This window comes from Gopherus flavomarginatus, chromosome 1, assembly GCF_025201925.1.
Source record: "Gopherus flavomarginatus isolate rGopFla2 chromosome 1, rGopFla2.mat.asm, whole genome shotgun sequence".
NCBI lineage: Eukaryota > Metazoa > Chordata > Testudines > Testudinidae > Gopherus > Gopherus flavomarginatus.
Window position 1 is genome coordinate 320,707,661 of NC_066617.1, and position 21,889 is coordinate 320,729,549.

Here is a 21,889-nt window from a genome sequence, read left to right on the forward strand (position 1 = left end):
CAGCCTCAGCTTTACTCGACTGCACCAGTTCCATCAGGGCATCATAAGCCTGCAGTAATGGAGCTTCTTTACAAACTACTCAGTGTAGGTGCTCACGCATGACGTCATCATATTTTCCAAGGAGCTCTACCAAACTAAGGAAATTACTGTTATGTTCAGTGAACAACTTATCCAACAAGCCCCCGGAAAGCCAGATTACTCTCTGCAAGGAAGAGAATAATTGAGATCAGATGCTCAAGCCCATTCCTTGAATGTACTGTTTTTATGTGTCTATGCATTTATTCTGCTTGAGCCTGAAGTCGACTCCATCCATTTGGAGTAGGCTGTAAAATGGCTAGGTGACTTTTCATGTTGGTTTAGAGCATCAGCTAAGTTATGCCAGTAATTGTACCTGGAAAGTGCAAGCAACAATTTGGCATTCTTGTCAAATATTTTGCTACAAAAACAGAACACCTTGTCAATTGATTTTGAGCACACTAGCCAGTACCAATTCAGTTTCTCACATTCTCAAGCACTCTTTCACAGTGTGACTATGAGAACGGGCACTTTTGCTTATTTACTGGAAACGCCATATCCTCGATTTTGCCTGGCCTGTTCAAAATTGTATTATCAATATCGGCACAGTTTATCGGCCATAAAGCAGGATCTGATATATCAATTTGTGGTGTGCAATTTTTCTCACTGCTGTTTCTGTCATCATGCAAGGCTGATTCTTCTTTATCGTTTCTCTCTTTTTCATGTAAACCAGATTTTTCTTTGTTATTACTCTCTTTTTCATGTGAGTCACATTCTTCTTTATCGTCACTCTCCTTTATGGCACAAGGAAAACTGGACGATTCTCCGTTACTTTCCTCACATCTCCATTCCTTATCTTCAGATAAATCTGCTAATTCTTTAGTATTAAGACTTCCATAATTTACGCTTCGCTCCTCAATTTCTTCTGCGCTGAGATGATTGCTACTGCCTAATGCCCGGTCTATATTATTCTGTTTCAGATATTTTCCCATCATATTTTCCCTTTGCTGCAAACTAGATTGCAATTGAGCTTTTTGCTTCCTATACTGAGCTCCTGAAGGCTTCTTTGGGGGCATCTTTTATTTTCTATGGGGGAAAATAGACAGTATCATGGAGAGCAAAAGGCTATGTTCTGCAATCTTAGAAACTCATCAAACATTACATATTAAGCATGGCAAAAGAAGTAACAGTATTTTTTTTATATTGTTGCTTAGGTAGGGGTTCAATAAATATCTATGTCCTTTATTAGTCACTACTTACACTCTTCAAATCTTAAAACACAAGTACATTTTCACAATTACACAATAAAACAAGGCTCACAATATTGCAACTGCGCTCTCACTTCACTTTGTTCTCACTGACTGACTGGCGATGCCCCAGCCCGTCTATACCCACAAGAGCATGGCTGACAACATTATAGAAAATTCAAGGAAAATGTTCTCAGAAAGTCTGGAAGTTTCCGCAAGATTCCACAGAGGTCCAGAACATCCTAGGAGTTTAGTGAAAAACGAATCCACATATGGAATACCTGAAACATGTTACTCCAAACATTCTGTTTTCCTTTTTTTCGCTAAAAATAAAAACAGCACACCTGGGTCGCCTGCCCCTAAATCCAACCCTGGGTCCCAGTACAGATCCTGGGGGACACCACTATTTACCTTTCTCCATTCTGAAAACTGACCATTTATTCTTAACCCTTTGTTTCCTATTTTTTAACCAGTTACCAGTCCATGAGAGGACCTTCCCCTTTATCCCATGACTGCTTACTTTGCTTTAAAACCTTTGGTGAGGCACCTTGCCAAAGGTTTCTGAAGGTGCAAGTACACTATATCCACTGGATCTAGGGTTGACAACTTTCTAATTGCACAAAACCAAACAACCTGCCCTGCCTCAAGGTCCTGCCCCTGCCCCACCCCTTCTCTGAGGCCTCACCCTCGCTTACTCCATCCCCCCTCTCTTGGTTGCTTGCTCTCCCCCACCCTCACTCACTTTCACTGGGATGGGGCAGGGGATTAGGGTGTGGGAGGGGGTGAAGGCTCTGGCTGGGGGCTCTGGGGTGGGGCCAGAAATGAGGGGTTCAGAGTGCAGGAGGGGGCTCCAGACTGGGGAAGGGGGTTGGGGTGCAGGAGAGGGTGTGGGGTGCAAGCTCCGGGAGGGAGTTTGGGTGCAGGATGGGGCTCAGGACTAGGGCTGGGAATTGGGGTGTGGGAGAGGATTCAGGGTGCGGGCTCCAGCTGGGCAGCGCTTACCTAAAGCAGCTCCCAGAAATGGCCAGCATATCCAGCTCCTAGGCACAGGGGCAGCCAGGCAGTTCTGCGCGCTGTCCCCACCTGCAGGCACTGCCCCTACAACTCTCATTGGCCATGGTTCCCAGCCAATGATGGGTGGTGCTTGAGCCCGGAGCAGCATGTGGAGCCTTCCCAGCCACCCCTGCACCTAGGGGCCACAGGGACATGCTGTCCACTTGTGGGAGCCACATGGAGCCAGGGCAGGCAGGGATCCTGCCTTAGCCCTGCTGCACCACCAACTGGACTTTTAGCAACCTGGTCAGTGGTGCTGACTGGAGCCACCAGGATCCCTTGTCGACTGTTCCAGTCAAAAACCAGACACGGGGCAACCCTAACTGGATCACCCTTCTCCGTATGTTTTTGACCCCTCAAAGAATTCTAACAGATTGGTGAGGCATGATTTCCCTTTACAATAGCCATGCTCACTCTTCCCCACCTATGTGTCTGAAAATTTTATGTTTTACTATAGTTTCAACCAGTTTGCCTGATACTGAAGTTAGGCTTACGTTCGTTATTGCCAGGATCGCCTCTGAAGCCTTTTTTAAAAACTTGTCACATTAGCTATCCTCTAGCCATCTGATACAGAAGATGATTTATGTGATAGGTTACATACCACAGATAGTAGTTCTGAAGGAACTAAAATATGAAACTGCAGAACTCTTGAGTAAATACCTTCAGGTCCTGGTAGCTTAATACTAGGGCTGTCGATTAATCTCAGTTAACTCACGCAATTAACTAAAAAAAATTAATCATGATAAAAAAGTTATTCGCATTTAATCGCAGTTTTAATCACACTGTTTAACAATTGAAATGTATTAAATAATTTGGATGTTTTTCTACATTTTCATATATATTGTATTCTGTGTTGCAATTGAAATCAAAGTGTATATTATTTTTATTACAAATATTTGCACTGTAAAAATTATTAAAAAAATAAATTGTATTTCTCAGTTTATCTCATACAAGTACTGTAATGACATCTCTTTATTGTGAAAGTGAAGCTTACAAATGTAGTTTTTTTTGTTACATAACTGCACATAAAAACAAAACAATGTAAAACTTCAGAGTCTACAAGGCCACTCAGTCCTACTTCTTGTTCAGCCAGTGGCTAAAACAAAGAAGTTTGTCTACATTTACAGAAGATAATGCTGCCCTCTTCTTATTTACAATGTCACCAGAACATGAGAACAAGCATATGCATGGCACTTTTGTAGTGGCATTGAAAGATATTTACGTTCCATATATGCTAAACATTCGTATGCCCCTTCATGCTTCAGCCACCATTCCAGAGAACATGCTTCCATGCAGATGATGCTTGTTAAAAAAATAATGCATTAATTAAATTTGTGACTGAACTCCTTGGGGGAGAATTGTATGACCCCGCCCTGCTCTGTTTTATTCACATTCTGTCATATATTTCATGTTATACCAGTCTTGGATGATGACCCAACATGTTCATTTTTAGAACACTTTCACTTCAAATTTGACAATATACAAAGAAGATACCAATGTGAGATTTCTAAAGATAGCTACAGCACTCGACCCAAGTTTTAAGAATCTGAAATGCTTTCCAAAATCTGACAAGGACAAGGTGCAGAGCATGCTTTCAGAAGTCTTAAAAGAGCAACACTCCAGGGCGGAAACTACAGAACCCGAACCACCAAAGAAGAAAATCAACCTTCTACTGGTGGCATCTGACTCAGATAATGAAATAAACATGCGTCCATCCGTACTGGTTTGGATTGTTATCAAGCAGAACCTGTCATCAGCATGGACGCATGTCCCCTGGAATGATGGTTGAAGCATGAAGGGACATATGAATCTTTAGCACATCTGGCATGTAAATATCTTGTGACACCGGCTACAACAGTGCCATGCAAATACCTATTCACTGACACTGACACTGTAAATAAGAAGAGGGCAGAATCATGTCCTGTAAATGCAAACAAACTTGTTTGTCTGAGTGATGGCTGACCAAGAAGTAGGAGTGAGTAGACTTGCAGGCTCTAAAATTTTACATTGTTTTATTTTTAATGTGTTTTTTTAACATAATTCTGCATTTGTAAGTTCAACTTTCATGATAAAGATATTGCACTACAGTACTTATATTAGGTGAGTTGAAAAATACTATTTTTTTTATAGTGCAAATACTAGTAATCAAAAATAAATATAAAGTGAGCACTGAACACTTTGTATTCTGTGTTGTAATTGAAATCAATATATATGAAAATGTAGAAAACAACTGAAAATACTTAAATAAATGGTATTCTATTATTGTTTAATAGTGCGATTAATTTTTTTAATCGCTTGACAGCCTTACTTAATACTATTTAATTTATCTGTTTGTTCCAAAACCTCCTGTATTGACACCTCAGTGTGGGGCAGTTCCTCAGATTTGGACCTAAAAAGAATGGCTCGGGTGTGGGAATCTCCCTCAGATCCTTTGCAGTGAAGATTAATACAAAGAATTAATTTAGCTTCTCTACAATGCCCCTTGTCTTCCTTAAGTGCTCCTTTGATTTAGCACCTTGATCGTCCAGTGACCCCACTGATTGCAGACTTCCTGCTTCTGATGTATTTAAATTATTTCTATTAGTTTGAATCTTTTGCTAGTTGCTCATCAAATTCTTTTTTGGTCTGCCTAATTATACTTTTACGCTTGACAGTTTATGCTCCTTTCTATTTTCCCCAGTAGGATTTAACTTCCAGTTTTTAAAGGATGCTTTTTTACCTCTAACCGCTTCTTTTATTCTGTTTAGCCATGATGGCTTTTTTTTTTGGTTCTCTTACTATTATTTTAATCTGGGGTATACATTTAATTTGAACCAGTATTATGGTGTTTTTAAAAGTTTCCATGCAGCTTGCGGGCATTTCACTTTTGTGACTTCATTTTAATTTGAGTCTAACTAGCTTTTTCATTTTTCATGTAGTTCCCTTATCTGAAGTAAAATACTACTGTGGTGGTATCTTCCCCCTCCCCTGTACAAGGATATTAAATTGAATTACATTATAGTTGCTATTACCAAGCAGTTCAGTCATATTGACCTCTTGGACTAGATCCTGTGCTCCATTTAAGACTAAATCAAGAAATGCCTCTCCCCTTGTGGGTTCCAGGCCTACCTACTCCAAGAAGCAGTCATTAATGGTCAAATTAGCCTTCACTGCAGTGTTCTAGCAAGCTAATCTTAGGCCCTCCATCCAGCCTCTTCACCAGTAAGGCCCTCTTAGGGCCAGGAAACTCTTCAGGACTCAGCCCTCTAGGCATCACCTGCTGAAGGGTTGTTTCTTCTGGACTCACAGCCCCTGCATAGGTTCATAGAATATCAGGGTTGGAAGGGACCTCAGGAGGTCATCTAGTCAAACCCCTTCCTCAAAGCAGGACTAATCCTCAGACGGATTTCTACCTCAGTTCTCTAAATGGCCCCTTCAAGGCTTGAACGCACAACCGTGGGCTTAGTAGGCTAATGCTCAAACCACTGAACTAGCGCTCCCCAGCTCATCACTAGAACACTGGACTTAGCCCTTTGACCGCTGTCTGGTAAGATCCTTTTGCTGGAATCAAGCCTCTCTATGGCTTTGCTCCTTGGGGAACCTTATTCCTCCAGAAACACCTTTCCTAATTCTCCTTGTCTGGCAAGTTCTCTAATCAGCTCCCCTGAGAAATACTCCTACTCTGGCACCTAGTAAATGAGTCCTCATAAGTCTTTATTTAGGCCCAGATGCTCCTTACCTAATTAGCTGCCACCCAGCTACTTAGGCAATTTACTATCCACAGGTGGATCTGGGTTATTTTATTCTCCTTAGTGGAGTCTGTCACAGGTAGACTGGGTTTCTGTTCCCTTCAGAGGGTTTGTTCTCCTGTGGGCTCTTGCTAGTCCTTGTTTTTTTTTTGCTGAGACTTGTCTGTGCTGTGTGTTTGTGTTCTTTGAGCTGTTTGCTTCTCATTTTGTGCTGTTTCACTTCTTTGTACAGAGAGCGGCTCACATTGCTATAAGCCTCTTGAGTTGCATCTGTTTCAATGAGTTTTTATCTTCTCCTTTCTCAGAGAGTTAATTGAAGGTGAACACACCCCTTAGGAGTTTGGCTGGACTCTTTTTTTGTGCAGCTACACTTGTGTCTATATGCACCATAGATAAGGTCTCAGTTGCTTCTTCAGTTACTCCTTATGTGATAGGAGTTGAAGGTAAATTATGATCTGCTCTAGCAGAGTTAGCGCTTAGAATATCTTTGAAGTTTTACTGGTTTAAATTTTCTTCAGTCCATTTTCTGAAACATTGTTTCATCTCTTTCAGTGTTTGAATATCTAGAGAGGTTTTTCACATAAGTAAACACATGTAGTCTATCTTGGTTCCCTGCCTCATCTAATACCCAAAGTGTGTGCTCAAGAAGGAAGAGCTCTGCAGCAAGAGCTTGCCTTATTCAGTGTTCATTGTGTGCAGTACATAAGTATTTTGTCTAGCAAATAGTTCTCTATTATGGAAGAAGGATGATCCCATTGTTAGAGTGTTAGCTTAGGACTTGGGTTCAAGTCTCTGCTCCTCCACAGGCTCCATGTGTGACCTTGGGCAAATCACTTAGCCCCTCTGGTTCATTTCTTCATCTGCAAAATGAGGCTAGTAGTACCTCTCTACCTCACTGAAGAATTGTGAAGATAAATACGTCAACGATTGTGAGATACTACAGTGATGAGGGTCACATAAATACGTTAGATATATTATAGAATTTTTTTCTAGACTTTTTTTGGGTAGAAAACATAAGAATTAGGGTACTACCAGAAGTATGAGCTAGAGTTATAGTAGGAAACTGAACCATTTTGGAAAATTATTTTCAGCAAATTACTTTGAGTTGGTGTTGAAAAATTATTTAAGACATGTAGATGAGTTAAATCCCTTCAGAAAGCATGTTACACGAATGCAGAGTGGAGTGCCCGAAAGTAAGGAAATACTAAAATAAAATTTGCTTGGGAAACCTTAACTCTGCCTTGTTTACACTCGGGAACTGAAGTGTTGCAACTTAACAGTGCTGTGCATCAACACTAACCCTTCTGGTTTGGGTGCAGTTCTCCCCTGCACTAAATGCACTGCTATCTGTGAGCTACCTATTCCTCAGGCCCTGGAAGTGATACTTTGTGGGAAACTGTGCAAGCATTCGGATTGTCTAAAGGAATTATGGGAGATGGGGTCAAATCCTATAACTCACTGACAACTGCAGTCTGGTTTGGCATCTTATCCCAAAACAGAAAGTGCCCTGGAGGTTCAGAGCATTTTCTGTTTGTTCAGAGAGCCAGATTTGTTCTTGAAGAGCCGAAAATGCAGAGCTAGCTGTCTGTAGAAGTTTGAAGGTGGTGATCGTTCGTATTTCAGTAGAGCACCAAGGTCACCAGAACAGAAATCATGGACTTTATTTTGCTGCTCCTGGGGAGATGCTCCAGCAGAATCTACCTCCTGTGATGGTAACTGACGCTGGGTGGGCCCCTGTACTGAGCTTGAGGGATCGGATTACTGCTGGTGGGGGCTTGGCAGAGGGCAAGCCATTTGATTTGTTGTTTTTTTTTGGTCTGTCATGTCAGGGGATGTGAGGAAGGGTCCTGCAGTGTCTGTCCAAGTGACTGAGTTGAAGTAAGAGAGGGATTTCTGCCCTCACTTGTGACTGTCTGCTTGTTCTTTAATAGCAGTGGTAGTGTTCATGTAGGCCTAGCCCTTGGCCATGAAGAAAAGTACAAATAATACATAGCATAATATGTATCTTGTGTAGATGACTTCTCCATCTCCCAACAGTCCAGCAAATGTCTCTGATACCTCCTGTGACATAGGTGCCCTCTCCTTCCTCTTTGGGCTTTACTGTTGTCAAGGATCATTTCAGTCTCCATAGACACCCAGGAACTAGCATCTGTTCAAACACATGTGAAGATGCAGCTACCAGCCTTGTTTTGATGCACCTTCAAGCCTTTAGTTTTCTCTTTGCACTGCTGGGCCAGATATGCATTCACCTGTCAAAAGCAATGGGGTGCTGAATAGTCTGGGTTACCTGGGATTGGATCTAACTATTTTTCAATGAGTGTCCTGGCATCTGCCTTGGGTCAGCTGCTAGCTCAACTGTAGTTTAACTTCTGAGAAGAAATTATCTCAGATCCAAAAGCAAACTGAGTACTGGAACACAGTGATCTTTAAGAAGATTCTGGCTTGGGACTAGAAGTGCCTGCTATGGGACTAGAAGTATGTACATGTCATTGTGTTCAGTGAGGGGCTTCAAGAAGACTTGATCCCTAGGGTCAAGTGGCCACATAGTTCAGAAGTTTGACCAGAAGAGACACTCAGTTGCTCTGCTGCAGCTATAGCTGCAACACCAGCACTATAGAATGATCCAGTGCAGGGGCATGTGGTGATGCTTGGACTTGCTCAGAACAATTAAAACAGTAGCAAGAACTCCCATCTACTGTTGGGAGGAGTTTTGTGTGGGACACAAACAAAGCGTGTTACAAGTATGTCAGGTGGTTACACACCCCAAAATGCTGTCAGGTAGAGATGGCTATTAAAACTTTCTTCCAACCAAAATTCAGTCTCCTAGAGTTGACAGAGTAAAGGTTTGTTCTTTCTCTTCCTTCTTTGATTCTATAGGAGCACAGATGTAATAATGAAATAGAATATGGCACTAGTTGGAGTTAGTCAAATTTCCTCCTCATTCTTTCCTATTCTTTTTCTCTTCAAATGGGTTGAATGTAAACACTCTGTAGGCTCCTAGATCCTATAATGGGGAGAGGTTTGTAATATGCAACAGAGTTTCAGCTGCAACTAGGTTGTTTTGACTTCCAATTTCAATTTTAAAACAATGGTTTTTCATGTCTTCTCCAATGTATCTGTCATAATAGAAAACTAAAGTTAATAGCAGCTCAGCCACGGGTGAAGCATTCTTGAAAGCCATGGATCTGCTGTCAATTTCTGTTTTTTAAAATCAGCAGGAGGGGTTATTTCAGCGTGCTGGCAGCTTTTAACAGCACTTCACCTTCCGCCAAACCATTATAAATTCTTGACTTTAATGAAAATCATTCACAGGGAAAGCTTAATAGCATCCAGGAACGTTTTTGTGGAAAAGAAGGGACGCAGCTTTATTAACATTACTGTACCCAATAGAGGGTCCTTGTCAATCTAAACTTCTTTGCCTGTTGTGACACCATAACTCAAGGATAGGACAGACCAAATATGGAGGAATTACTTCCATATGTTGTCTATAACACTGCATCCTACAGAGGCCCCATCCATGGACTCTCTACTGTCACATACTGGGAGCCAGCTTTCTGCTAATCAGTCAACCAAACTCCCTTGTAGCTCAGTCTTATGTGAAACTGAGCCATTATCACATCGATTTGGAAGTAGTGGGGCTTTACCTTACAGACACTACCACTTTCTATTCCCCACACTACATGCGCCTCTGAGTATTAGGTAGTGACCAACCCTAATGATCCTCTGAAATCCTCAGCATACACTCTTTGCATCAGTTAGCTCTATCACAATGGCAGAGAAGATTTGCAGCATATGCTGTGCAGCGTGAGAAAAATGATTAGTATTATGGTAGTGAGTAGAGGCCCCAATGGAGATTGGGGTCCCACAGGCTAGGCAGGAGACAGTCCCTGCCCTGAAGTGCTTACAGATTAAATAGGCCAGACAGTCAAAGGATGCAAGGGGAAATAGAGACATGGAGCAGTGAGATAAAGTAACTTGCCCAAGGTTTCACAGCAGGTGGGTGGTAAAGCTGGGAATAGGACCCAAGTCTTCTGACTCCTAATCCAGAGCACTGCCCACTAGACCACAAAATTGTATCAGAATCATACCAGGTGAGTACAGCATAGAGTGAAAAGATAACATGTGAATACCAGATAATCCAAGTAATTCTCCCCCCGAGCCCTTTCCCCTGAACTTGATACTAGATATAAGTACACAAAAGATACAGACCTTCTCTGTGGTTATTGGTTTAGAGCTGGATTGTTGTGAGTTATCTCAAATTAGAACATGTAGTTCCCCAAGCAAAGCCAATTGCTGCCTTGGCAAGTAGTTTCCGAGTGTAGGTTCACTTGTGAGCTGGAACCTCCAACCCGATGAATTGCAGCCCAGAGGCCAGTCCTTGGTTACAGGTAAGGGGCAACTCTGTGTGGCCCCATGCAGTTGAGCAGAGTGGAACTGCTGAGAGTAACAAAGCCAAAACCAAATGTGTCTCATTTAAAGATGGTGAAATTGATGGTGATCTGTAATGTCTGTCTCGGCATAAATCAGCAGGAGCCATATTAACAACAAGAGAGTCATAAGCATAATTAAGGCTAAGATTTTTGTCATGGATATTTTTTGTAAAAGTCAGGGACAGGTCACGGGCAATAAAGAAAAATTAACAGAAGCCTGTGACCTGTCCCTGACTTTTACTAAATTTATCCATGATAAAATGGGAAAGGACTGGGCAGTTGCGGGGAGGCTGGGATTTCTGGGCCCCCCACCACCTGTGGGCACTCAGAGCTCCCGAGTCCCCCTGCCCCCAGCAGCGGAGGGGAGCTGCAGAGTCCCTCTGCCCCCTCCCCAGCAGCAGGGAGCGCTGTGGGAATCCCCCTGCCACCACCGCAGTGGGGAGATGTGGGGGTCTCCCTAGCCCCCATGGTGGCCAGGGACTGCGGGGGTCCCTCTGCACCACCCCCCACCTGCGGTGGCCAGGGAGCTGCCAGGATTCCCCTGCCACCGCAGGTGGTGGGGATCTCTGTGGGTTCCCACATCCCCCACAGCGGCGGGGAGCTGCCCATGGTGGCTGAGAGTCTGGGGGCGCACTGCCTCTGGCAGCAGGGGTACCTTACAGCTCCCTGCTGCTGCAGGAGGCAACGGGACCTTGCAGCTCCCAGTCGCCAGGGCTGAAGTCACGGAGGTCTTTGGAAGTCACGGATTCCATGATTTCCACCATCTCCGTGACAAAACCGTAGCCTTAAGCATAAGCACACAGATCTTGAAGACTGCAACTCAGAATCTAGATTGTGATAACAACCTCTGTCATTGTTCAGAACAGGAATATTTGTAACCTATTGATTTTATTTTCTATGCAATTGCAGGGTTCCTTAAACCAGCTTCTTAAACAACTAGAAGAGGAAAAGAGAAGTCTCCAGAACCAACTAAAGGATTATGAGCTTAGACTGGAACAAGAAGCAAAGGTCTGTTACTTCCATATCGCTCTAACCAGCCCTTTCTAGAAGCTGTTATGCTGTCTGAAATGTCTAAAGCATTGGTGTAGAGAATGTAATGACTCCATGAAACCTAGAATGAAAAAGTCCTGGGGTGGTACATATGTTTGTTCCTTCCCTTTTGATTAACCATGCTAATTGTTTTGTTTGATTGTAACCATTTACCCATTATTTTAAAATGTAGGCTTACCATAGGGCTAATGATGAACGGCGCATGTATCTAGCAGAGATCTCACAGGTAAGTAACAAAAACTTTGCAACCTAATCATCTTTTTCGTCCCAAGCTGGTACTTGAAGGATCATTACTGTTTAACTCTTTATTTTTCTTTCTTTTTTCTCCTTCATACAAATCTGAGTTTTATTCCAGCCAAGGAAAGCCAGGCATAGTTCCCATCAGAGCCAGGCCTCAGTTAGCTGGAGCGATTGCTAGAAAGTGATGGAAGTCTGTCTGTCTGTCATCTCTCTCTCTGACATTGTTTACACCAGACTTCTTGACTTAAAATTTCCCACCCATTATATTGCTGGTGGGAGCACTATAGTAGACAAGGCATGATGGCTACTGGAGCTTTAACCATTGTACCATCTAGCCCTGCTCTGAGCAGAGTTGGATGGCACAGAGGTTTAAATGTCCGTGGACAGTCTATACCTGTACATCCACTGGGTGGAATTGAGCTGATGGCAACAGTGGTGGAAAGTCTTAAGAATAAACGTCCAGTGTATATATCCTGTCAAAGGACTGACTACATTGCCCCTATATAGCATCTAGTCCCTGCTGGCACAGGTGTAAAGAACTATGCTCAGGTCTTATATACTCAGATTCCTGTATTGTAGCATGCTGTGCAGTTCTTAAGATGGTTCTCAGTCTAACTTCAACTTTTTTTTTTAAATGTAATAATACGTGTTCAGCCAAAGCATTGTTTTGGCTAAATATAAGAACAGCCATCCTGGGTCAGACCAAAGGTCCATGTAGCCCAGTAACCTGTCTTCTGACAAGGGCCAATGCCAGGTGCCCCAGAGGGAATGAATAGAACAGATAATCATCAAGTGATCCATCCCTTTGCCCAGTCCCAGCTTCTGGCTAACAAAGGCTAGGGAAACAATCCTGACAAGAGTGACAATGACAAGGGTCACCATGTATGGCAGGGGTCGGCAACCTATTGCACGTGTGCCAATTTTTAATGGCATGCTGTGGCCGCCGCTGGCCCCGCTCAGCCCACTGCTGAACCCCGGCAGCGGGCTGAGCAGGGCTGACAGCCCGGACCCCGGCAGGCAGCAGCGTGCCATTAAAAATCCTGTCTGGCCCAGCCCACTCTTCTCCACCCCCTGCCTACCGCTCTCTCTGGCGGGGGCAAGGGGCAGAAGCAAGCCTGGTCCTGCCGGCTGCTGCTGTAGGGCAGGCTCCACTGACAGCCAAGCTTCCCCCTCCCCCACCTCTTCCCCCAGCGTGCTGCGTCATGCCCCGCCTCCTCTCTCTCCCTGCCATAGATGGCCCTTGTGAGAGAGGGGAGAAGAGGAGCCCCAGCACCCTCGCTGCTCAGACCGAGGAGGCAGAGAAGAGGCAGGAGCGGAGTCTTGGGGAAGGGGGTGGAATCAGGGCGTATCCCTCCAGCCCCCTGCTGTGATCGCTCAGGGCAAGGGACTGGAAGCACCCCAGCCCACCGCCCTGACCCCTGCACCCTCCTCAGACCCCAGCCTCCTGCACTCACCCCCCACGAAACCCAGCCCTGACTCTGGCACCTCCCCCCCCACCCCATGCCCTGACTCCTGCACCCCTCTCACATGCCCCCAGCCCTTTGCTCTGATTCCTGCACCCTCCACACGTACCCAGCCCTCCCACACCCCATGCCCTGACTCCTGCACCCTCTTCACACACACCCTGCCCTGACTCCTGCACTCCCCACACATACCCAGCCCCCCCATGCCCTGACTCCTGCACTCCCCACACATGCCCCTCAGTCCTCTGCCCTGACTCCTGCACCCTCCACACATACCTAGCCCCCCAATGCCCTGACTCTGCCCTGACTCTTGCACCCCCCACGCTAGGCACCAAACAGGAGCTTCGGCACCCCACACCACCCTACGTTCCCACCTGCACGCCTCGCACCAACTGGGAGCTGCCCAGGTAAGCGCTCCACACCCAAACCTCCTACCCCAATCCTGAGCCCCCTCTCTCATTCTAGCTCCTGGCCAGACCCTGCACTCCAACCCCCAGCCTGCTCCTTCACCCCCAGCCCTGTGCTTAGTGCACCCCCACCCTCAGCTCAGTGCAGAGAGAGAGGAAGAGAATGGGCCAGAACCAGGAAGAAGGAGGTACCTACTCTATGTAGGCAGGACTGGGACCCCGGGCCAGCAGCGGGGACCCTGGCTGACAGGAACCAGTGGACGGAACCACTGCTCAGCCCACTGCTGGTCTGGGGTCCCGGCCCCCCTCAACCCGCTGCCGGTCTGGGGTTCTGACTGCCAGACCCTTGCCAGCTGGGGTCCCAGCCGCTGGTCCCGCTCAGCCCGCAGTCAGCCTGGGGTTCTGGCTGTCAGCCCCTTGCCAGCTGGGGTCGCTGCCAGCCTAGGTGAACTAAACCCCAGGCTGGCAGCGGGCTGAGCAGGTAGGCAGCATAAGATCAGCATTTAAATTTAATTTTAAATGAAGCTTCTTAAACATTTCGAAAACCTTGTTTACTTTACAGACAACAGTAGTTTAGTTATATAATATATAGACTTATAGAGAGAGACCTTCTACAAAATGTTAAAATGTATTACCAGCACGCGAAACCTTAAATTAAAATGAATAAATTAATACTCGGCACACTACTTTTGAAAGGTTGCTGACCCCTGATGTATGGTATAAGAGATCACCATTACCAGGTGACCTGTCTTGAAACCACATGAAAGTTTCCCTAAATGGCTGAATACAGGTTCTTCCAACCTTTATTAGAAGACAAGCTCCACTGAGCCACTCGTTGATAATGTCATTTTCACTGGTCATAGTCCCCACTAGGGGACCACTGTTCCATCTAATTCTGTTCAGAGCATTGGATTGATTTGTCTAGGGTTGACCATGAACACAGTCACCGAACACTTTTACACACCACTGTCTTTATCTACACTAGGGATCACCTCAGCAGTGCGAAGGCAAAATAACTTCCCAAATGCACACAGGGTATGGCTACACTTGCAGCTGTACAGCGCTGCCACGGGAGTGCTCCTGCGGCAGCGGTTTGAAGTGTGAGTGTGGTCGTGGCGCCAGTGCTGGGAGAGAGCTCTCCCAGCACTGCAGGTACTCCACCTCCCCAAGGGAATTAGCTTACAGCGCTGGGAGCCATGCTCCCAGCGCTGGGGCACTGTTTACACTGGTGCTTTACAGCGCTGTAACTTGCTGCACTCAGAGGGGTGTTTTTTCACACCCCTGAGCAAGAAAGTTGCAGCGCTGTAAAGCGCCAGTGTAGCCAAAGGCAAGTCTGTGACAGCTGGATGTGCTGATCTGTTGATTTACATAAAAGCATATTAGCTCACTGTTAAGGTTTTGCATTAGTATGCAAGTTTGAAGTTGGAGTACATATTACTTCCATCTCCATTAGATACCCAAAAGCAAGAGCCTTATTACTCCTGGGGGAATTCTGCATGCTTGCCGAAAATGCCCCACTCCTGCAGAATTCCTGTGCTTCCCTGCAGAAAACGGCAGGGAAGCTGTATGGGCGGGGGGGTGGGGGGCGCATGGGGAAGACCATGGGCACAGGTTTTAGGGGGGTGATTCTCCTGCAAACAGAGGCAAGGCATGGGAGGGTGCACAGGTTTACATGCCACTTCCCCCCTCCCCCCATTTCTGCAAGCGCATGCATAGCTGCCAAGCTGAAAGAGGCTGTGTCTCGGCTCCACTGACTCTGCAGGCCACCTCCTGAGTCCTAGTGCCAGTCGTGCTCTCCTTCTATCTGCTGGGAGCCTTCCTGTTTTCTGTGCAACAGTGAGTGCTCGCAGTGGGGCTGGGTAAGAGGGGGTGAGGGAAATGGGGGGAGGGGTGGAGGGAAGAGGCAGTGAGGAAGGAAAGGGGTTGAATAGGGCAGGGGTAGGGCAATATGGGAGTGAGAGGAGGGAGATGAGGCAGTGGGGGAGAGGGATGAGATGGGGAAGAGAAGGGGATAGGGAAATTGCAGGTGGAAGCAGGACCCTAGCCTACAGTGTCCCCTCGGCAGCAGCTGGAGCTCCCCTGGTAAGCAGGCCCATTGAACCCTCATCTTGATAAGCCCTACCCCCCTACACCTGGACCCCCCCGACAAGCCCCCTACATCCAGACTCCCACCCTACTGAACCCCAGCCATCTGCACCTGGACTCCCATCTCATCAAGCCCCACTCCCCCAGCAACTGGACCCTCACACTGAGCCCCCCAGACCCAGAACCCCACCACAGAGTCCCATCTCCCTACACCCAGACTCCACCTGCTGAGCCCCTGTGCATCCAGATCTTCCACTGAGTGATCCGTGTCCAGATTGCCCCACACAGAAACCTCTCACCCCACACCTAGATCTCCCCCCCACTAAGCCCCTCCACACTTGGATCCTGCTTGGCTGAGCCTGACCACTCACACCTGGTGCAAAGGGGCAGGGCCCCGGGGTGTTTCTGGGACAGGCCCAGCCCTTGCACTGTGTCAGGGTTGGGTGCAGCCTTACTGCCGAATCCCTGTACTAAGGGAGATGGGGGCTTCAGGGTGATCTCCCACCTCATTGCAGCCAGTGGCCTGTGCTCTTCACTGCCATGCTGGACCCACATTTATTTACTGACAAAATTTGCAGAATTTTGCAGAATTTTAAAATACTGTGCGCATAATTTTTATTTTTTTGGCACAGAATTCCCTCAGGAGTACCTTATGGAGCACTGGAGCATGTTGTTGACATTATTGCAGACAACGTGAAGGTGGAAAAGAATGGCAGGATACTTTCCTTTAACTTCTTATTTCCATACTTATAGAATATCAGGGTTGGAAGGGACCTCAGGAAATCATCTAGTCTAACCCCCTGCTTAAAGCAAGGCAAATTCCCATTTTTTTTTGTTTTGTTTTTGAACCCCAGTTCCCTAAATGGCCCCCTCAAGGATTGAACTCACAACCCTGGGTTGAGCAGACCAATGTAAAATTTGGGTGAATAGGGAAACAGTTAACATCATCAAATGAAATACTATATTTATCTAATCTTCGGTTTTTTGTTTTCTACTGATTTTATGCCTTGGTAGATGTATGCAGTGTAGTAGCTGTGTCAGTCCCAGGATATTAGAGAGACAAAGTGGTGAGGGAATATCTTTTATTGGAGCAACTTCTATTAGTGATAAAGATATTCCCTCATCCACCTTGTCTCTTGGTAGATGTAACAAATTGTAAAATTTGTCATGGGAAGGTTATGACAGTAAGGTAGTGAAAAGTTGAGACATTTGATACCTGAGAAGCAATGGAAGATGGTTTGGGGTATTGGCACCTTATGAGGATAGCTGAAGCACTAAACACGAAGGAAAAAGTGAAACACTGCATTTCTTCACCACTCCGTCATGCCAAGGACAGCACTGACTTGACATTTTGAGGGGACAGGAGAAGCTTGAACTCCTAGGTCAAGATTTTAAAACCTGGATGTCTAAATTTAGGCTTCTCAAGCCATATTTAAACACCTCAGTGAAAATGTCCTGATTCTGATTTTCGGAAGTACTGAGTGCCCAGAAATACGATTAAAGTTAATGGGAACTGCAGATGCTCAGCACCTCTATAGTGAGGCCACTTTTACTTTGTTGACTAATTATAGATTTAAGAGCTTAACTTTGGGCAACAGATATAGCATATTCACTGTAGATCTAACTCTAACAACCCTTGACAGAAACCAGAATTCACCCTATTAGAGCTGGCCAGGAATTTTTCGATTCAATCCTCTTTTTGTTGAAAAATGCTGATTAATCAAAACAGAAACTGTTTGCAAAACCAGGTCAGGTTTGACAAATTTCCCAACTCAAACAAAGCAGAAGAACAATATTTCAAAATTGTTGAAATGTTTAGTTTTAACTTTTTTTTTTTAATGAAAAATTCTGGTTCTGGTTTGAAATGATTTTTTGTTATTAAATGTAAATCATTAGACTGAAAAAAGGTTAAGAAAAAAGGTTGAAATTGAAACCAAACATTTTAATTGATTCGGGGGGGAATTGTTTGGATGGCGGAGGGGGTTGGTTTGTGAATATTTTCAAGATTTCTGCTCTTCATCTTGATTCAAGGTGGGGAAAATATTTCAGATTCTTTAAAAATCTTTGTGGGACAGGGAAACAGTTTCCTACCCAGGTCTACCCATTATCCCTGCTTTAGTATTCGTTATTGCATCCAACACGGACGAGATCACCATGCAGTTGATTGTTTCTGCTGAAATGAACAGAGCAAAATAGTGAACAGTATCGACCATAGGCTTCAGCATTAACTTCGCTTTGAGATGAATTGGCCATTTCACACCTTTCAGAGTTACTGTTGCCATCTGTCTGCAAGCTCAGGATGACAATACAATTCACATTTCAAAGAGATTCACAGTAGTAAGGGCTAGGTCTTATTGTTTTATAAAATGAAAGATTAGATTTTATAGCATAGTTGGATTTATTCTGCCACAAATTATTTTGCTGTGGAATACACAGGAGCTTTTCATACAAATTGGAAGTTACCTTGAAAGCTTTACATTATAGCACCTCTTATTCTGAAAGAGATCTTATTTTTTAGATAGTGTAAAAGTAGTAGGTTAACATGATACTCCAGAACTCTGCACAATGAAGTGACTGTCATTGAATTGCCAGTATAGCTAACTGGGGTGAGAGGTTGTAATTAGCAATGTTTCCATGTGTTTGCACAGCAGGCAGGTGGTTCACTGTGTGTAGTCATTGCTGCCTTAGGGAATGGAGGAAAATTGCTGAAAACAAATATGCGATGTTAGACCAGTAAATGCTGATGAATCTGGGGCTGGTAACATGAAGACACTCTGGGAGGAAGACAGTCATAAGTTAGGAAATAGTGTTATTATGTCTAAACATAGCTAATGAGTGTGGCGTGTTCTTTTGTACTTAAATAATTTAGGCCACTGTTCAGCTAGGCACTTAAACACATGCCTAAGTTTAAGCACATGGTAATTCCATTGCTTCAAGTTAAGCATGTGCTTAAATACTTTGCTGAATCGAGACACTGGAAATAGATTCTGCCACCTGTGTTGTGCTTACTTCTTGAGTAATTCCATTGGTGTCAAAATCAGTCACGGGCAGAAGAATCTGGCACGTGTGTGTTGTTTTTTTTCCCCAATTTTATTAAACAACCCACTGTCTTAGATCTGTCTTATGGAATTGGCAGAGGCTAAAGTCAAGGGGGAATTACCACTCATGGATGACCAAGCAATAATTCCATATGTATTGGGGCAAATGTAGCAGCAGGAGAACCATTGTTCTCTGACAACAATCAATTCCATAGATATTCTCTCTTAACTATATAGCTATAGATTATTCCATTTTGTTATTTTTCCTATAAGGTTAGCCTTCTTCTGTATGCTTAGTAAATCAAATACAATAGAACCTTTTTTCTTATTAATAGTTATTTAAAATATCAGCATAATGAATGCATTTCCTGAGAATTTTTTTATACCTGTTTGAGATCACCCTTGTAGCTGTTAGTGGGAATGGAGGCGGGAAGGAAAAGCTGTTGTTCAGAAAAATAGTTTCTTTTAAATACACCTCAACCTCGATATAATGCTGTCCTCGGGAGCCAAAAAATCTTACCGCGTTATAGGTGAAACTGCGTTATATTGAACTTGATTTGATCCACCGGAGCGCACAGCCCCGCTCCCCCCCCCAAGCACTGCTTTACCACGTTATATCTCAATTTGTCTTATATCAGGTGGCGTTATATCGGGGTAGAGGTGTATCTTTTTCTTGTTACCTTGTTTTTTTTTCCAAAGTATATTCATCTTCTAAGTGTGTTTATGTGTTTATGTTGTCCGTTCCATAAGGTGCTAATCTTTTTTTAAGTGATACAGTTAAAATAAATGTAAAGGTTTCACAAGATTTAATATTCATCCAAAAGGCATTACTTTTTTTTTTTCCCCATCGTAAAAGACTGGTTCTCAGACCACACACTATGGAACATTGATGGCCAGTGGAACTTTCCTTGTGGCTTGCAGAATGCAATATTTTGAGAACCAAGCAGTGGGGAAATGCGATAGGTCTTTAAGAGAACCTTTTTCTTAAAGTGGTACACAGAATTAAAAAAAAAAACTTCAAAAATTATTTCTCATAAGTCAGTGTCTTTAGTAGAACTCCCTGAAAGCAGACAATTTAACAGTGCTTTCCATAAATGAAATCCAGGCAGCTCTTACTCTGTCTTTACATGTATATTCTTTGAAAGTGTCTTCGTTTGAATTATAGTAGGCTTTGCCAGTACATTGTTAGTGAGAGTAGTTGTCTAATGCAGTACATACATGGAAGCACATTAGAAACCAGTGTATTATAACCAGTCACAGATGTGGTTCCTTGCTGTGCTAGGTTCTTTCCCCTCTCATGAAGAATGCATTCACATACATTTTAAAGTATAACATTAAGATTTAAAAATAATCCAAACCGTATGCTTTGTTTAAATGGCATCAAAGAGATCCATGGCTCCGCGCTTTTAGAAAAAGTCATCTACGGCTCCCTAGTGTGGCCAGCTGTCTTGCTTTGCCTTATGCTCCCACAAAGCCCCTCTATGGGGGCTCTGTGGATCTGGGAAGTTGGCAGGATTGTGTCAGTTTTCAACAAGCACACCCCAACCCACCAGCCACGGAAGCACTAAATTACTGCAAAGTAAGCCTGAAGCATTTTTCGTTGCTTCCCCCTCCATTCTATGGAAATTCATACAAGAGGATATTTCTGGGGAGACAGTTGGACATGAGCCTGGAGGAGCTCAGCATCAAGGGGATCTGTGAGCCAAGGGACAAGAGAGAGAGTTTAAGTTCTCCCCACATTTTTGCTTTTTATTACCAAAGTTTTATAACTGCTTCTTGGATTTTATATATCCCAGTATTGTAGTAATGCTCTCTATGGACAGCAGGGATGATGTAAATGCTGCACTCTTCTCACTTAATAATTTCATAATTCCAACAGCACAACAAAATCACTATAACTGTCATTATTCTATCTTTCCCATACAGGACAATACATAGGGGAAAATTGCTTGCAGATGGAAAATACGGGATTCCTGTCCTAATTAGTAATACATGGATTCAAGTAATATAGTTTTTGATTCAGCAGAGAACTTAAACATATGATTATGTCTTGTTGATTTCAGTGGGACATAACCTTAAGCATGTGCTGTGCTTAAGCATGGGCTTAAATTCTTTGCTGAATCAAGGTCATAGTGCTTGTCTTTTCTAAATCAACGTGAGGAGAATTTTTGCTTTCCTAACAACATATATACTTGGAGGATAACTTGTTTTATAAAAATTTGACCATTACAGACATCAGCTACACTTAAAATTGCTGAGAGGCAGAAGACAGATGCAGTACGGATCAAGAAGGAAAACCAGATACTGAGGTAAATCTTTCATATTCGCTCCATTTTCTGATTTAATACATTTATCTAAATACTCTCCCTTGACTATCATAGCCCTCTATCCGAGATAAAGATTGCTGCAGATAATCTTACTGACAAAATATTGATGTCCGTATCACTCTTGGTACTGATTTTAAATCAGTTTATTACCTAACATAGACTATTACAGAATGATAGTACAGTACTCATACAATGTAAGTGGCCTTTGTGGAACCTAACAGAAGGTTTTGGCATCCTTACATATAAATCTCAGTCAAAAATAGGCCTTTTTGCTAAGTCTGATCTTACATTCTCCAGTCCATTAACAGTAATGTAATTAAATGCTCAGCCTGGTTCTTCTCAGTCAATAGAGATTGTACAGCTGTCCAGCGGATGAGAAGGTGAGTAATTTTAGATGACCTCATATTAACACCTAATTGCTTAATAAATCAAAGCCAGTTTTTAGTTACACAGGTGCAAAAGAGTTTCCCCAAACTTTTTAAATGTGAAGAGCACCAACCTGTTTGAGGGAATTTAGAACATAAAAACGTGTGTCTGGGCTTAGCTCTGATAAAACAACTTTTAAACTGAAGCTGATTCTTTACTGGAAATGGAAGCACTAACAAATCCTTAACTATATCATTGCAATTGAGCCATGATACAAATTGAGAACAGCTGTCCCATCATTAGATTATAAAAGCTAATTGATATGAAATAGTTTTCCCACCTGTTTTCTATTTTAACCTCTCACTCAGGACATGAATAAGATACATTCTGCAATGTTAACTATATTCACCCGATTCCCTCTCTTTGGTCTCATGGTGAGA

At 43.8% G+C, this 21,889-nt stretch overlaps 1 protein-coding gene across 3 annotated transcripts in view; it reads left to right on the plus strand.

The window, feature by feature from the left end:
- Positions 1-21,889, plus strand: part of CCDC169 (coiled-coil domain containing 169) — a 61,243-nt gene that overhangs the window by 22,076 nt on the left and 17,278 nt on the right. For all 3 annotated transcript variants that reach the window (XM_050937340.1, XM_050937341.1, XM_050937339.1), the window contains exons 5-7: positions 11,383-11,481; positions 11,696-11,749; positions 20,989-21,065. In XM_050937340.1, the coding sequence (XP_050793297.1) occupies positions 11,383-11,481; positions 11,696-11,749; positions 20,989-21,065 (230 nt within the window). The remainder of the gene's footprint in view (positions 1-11,382; positions 11,482-11,695; positions 11,750-20,988; positions 21,066-21,889) is intronic.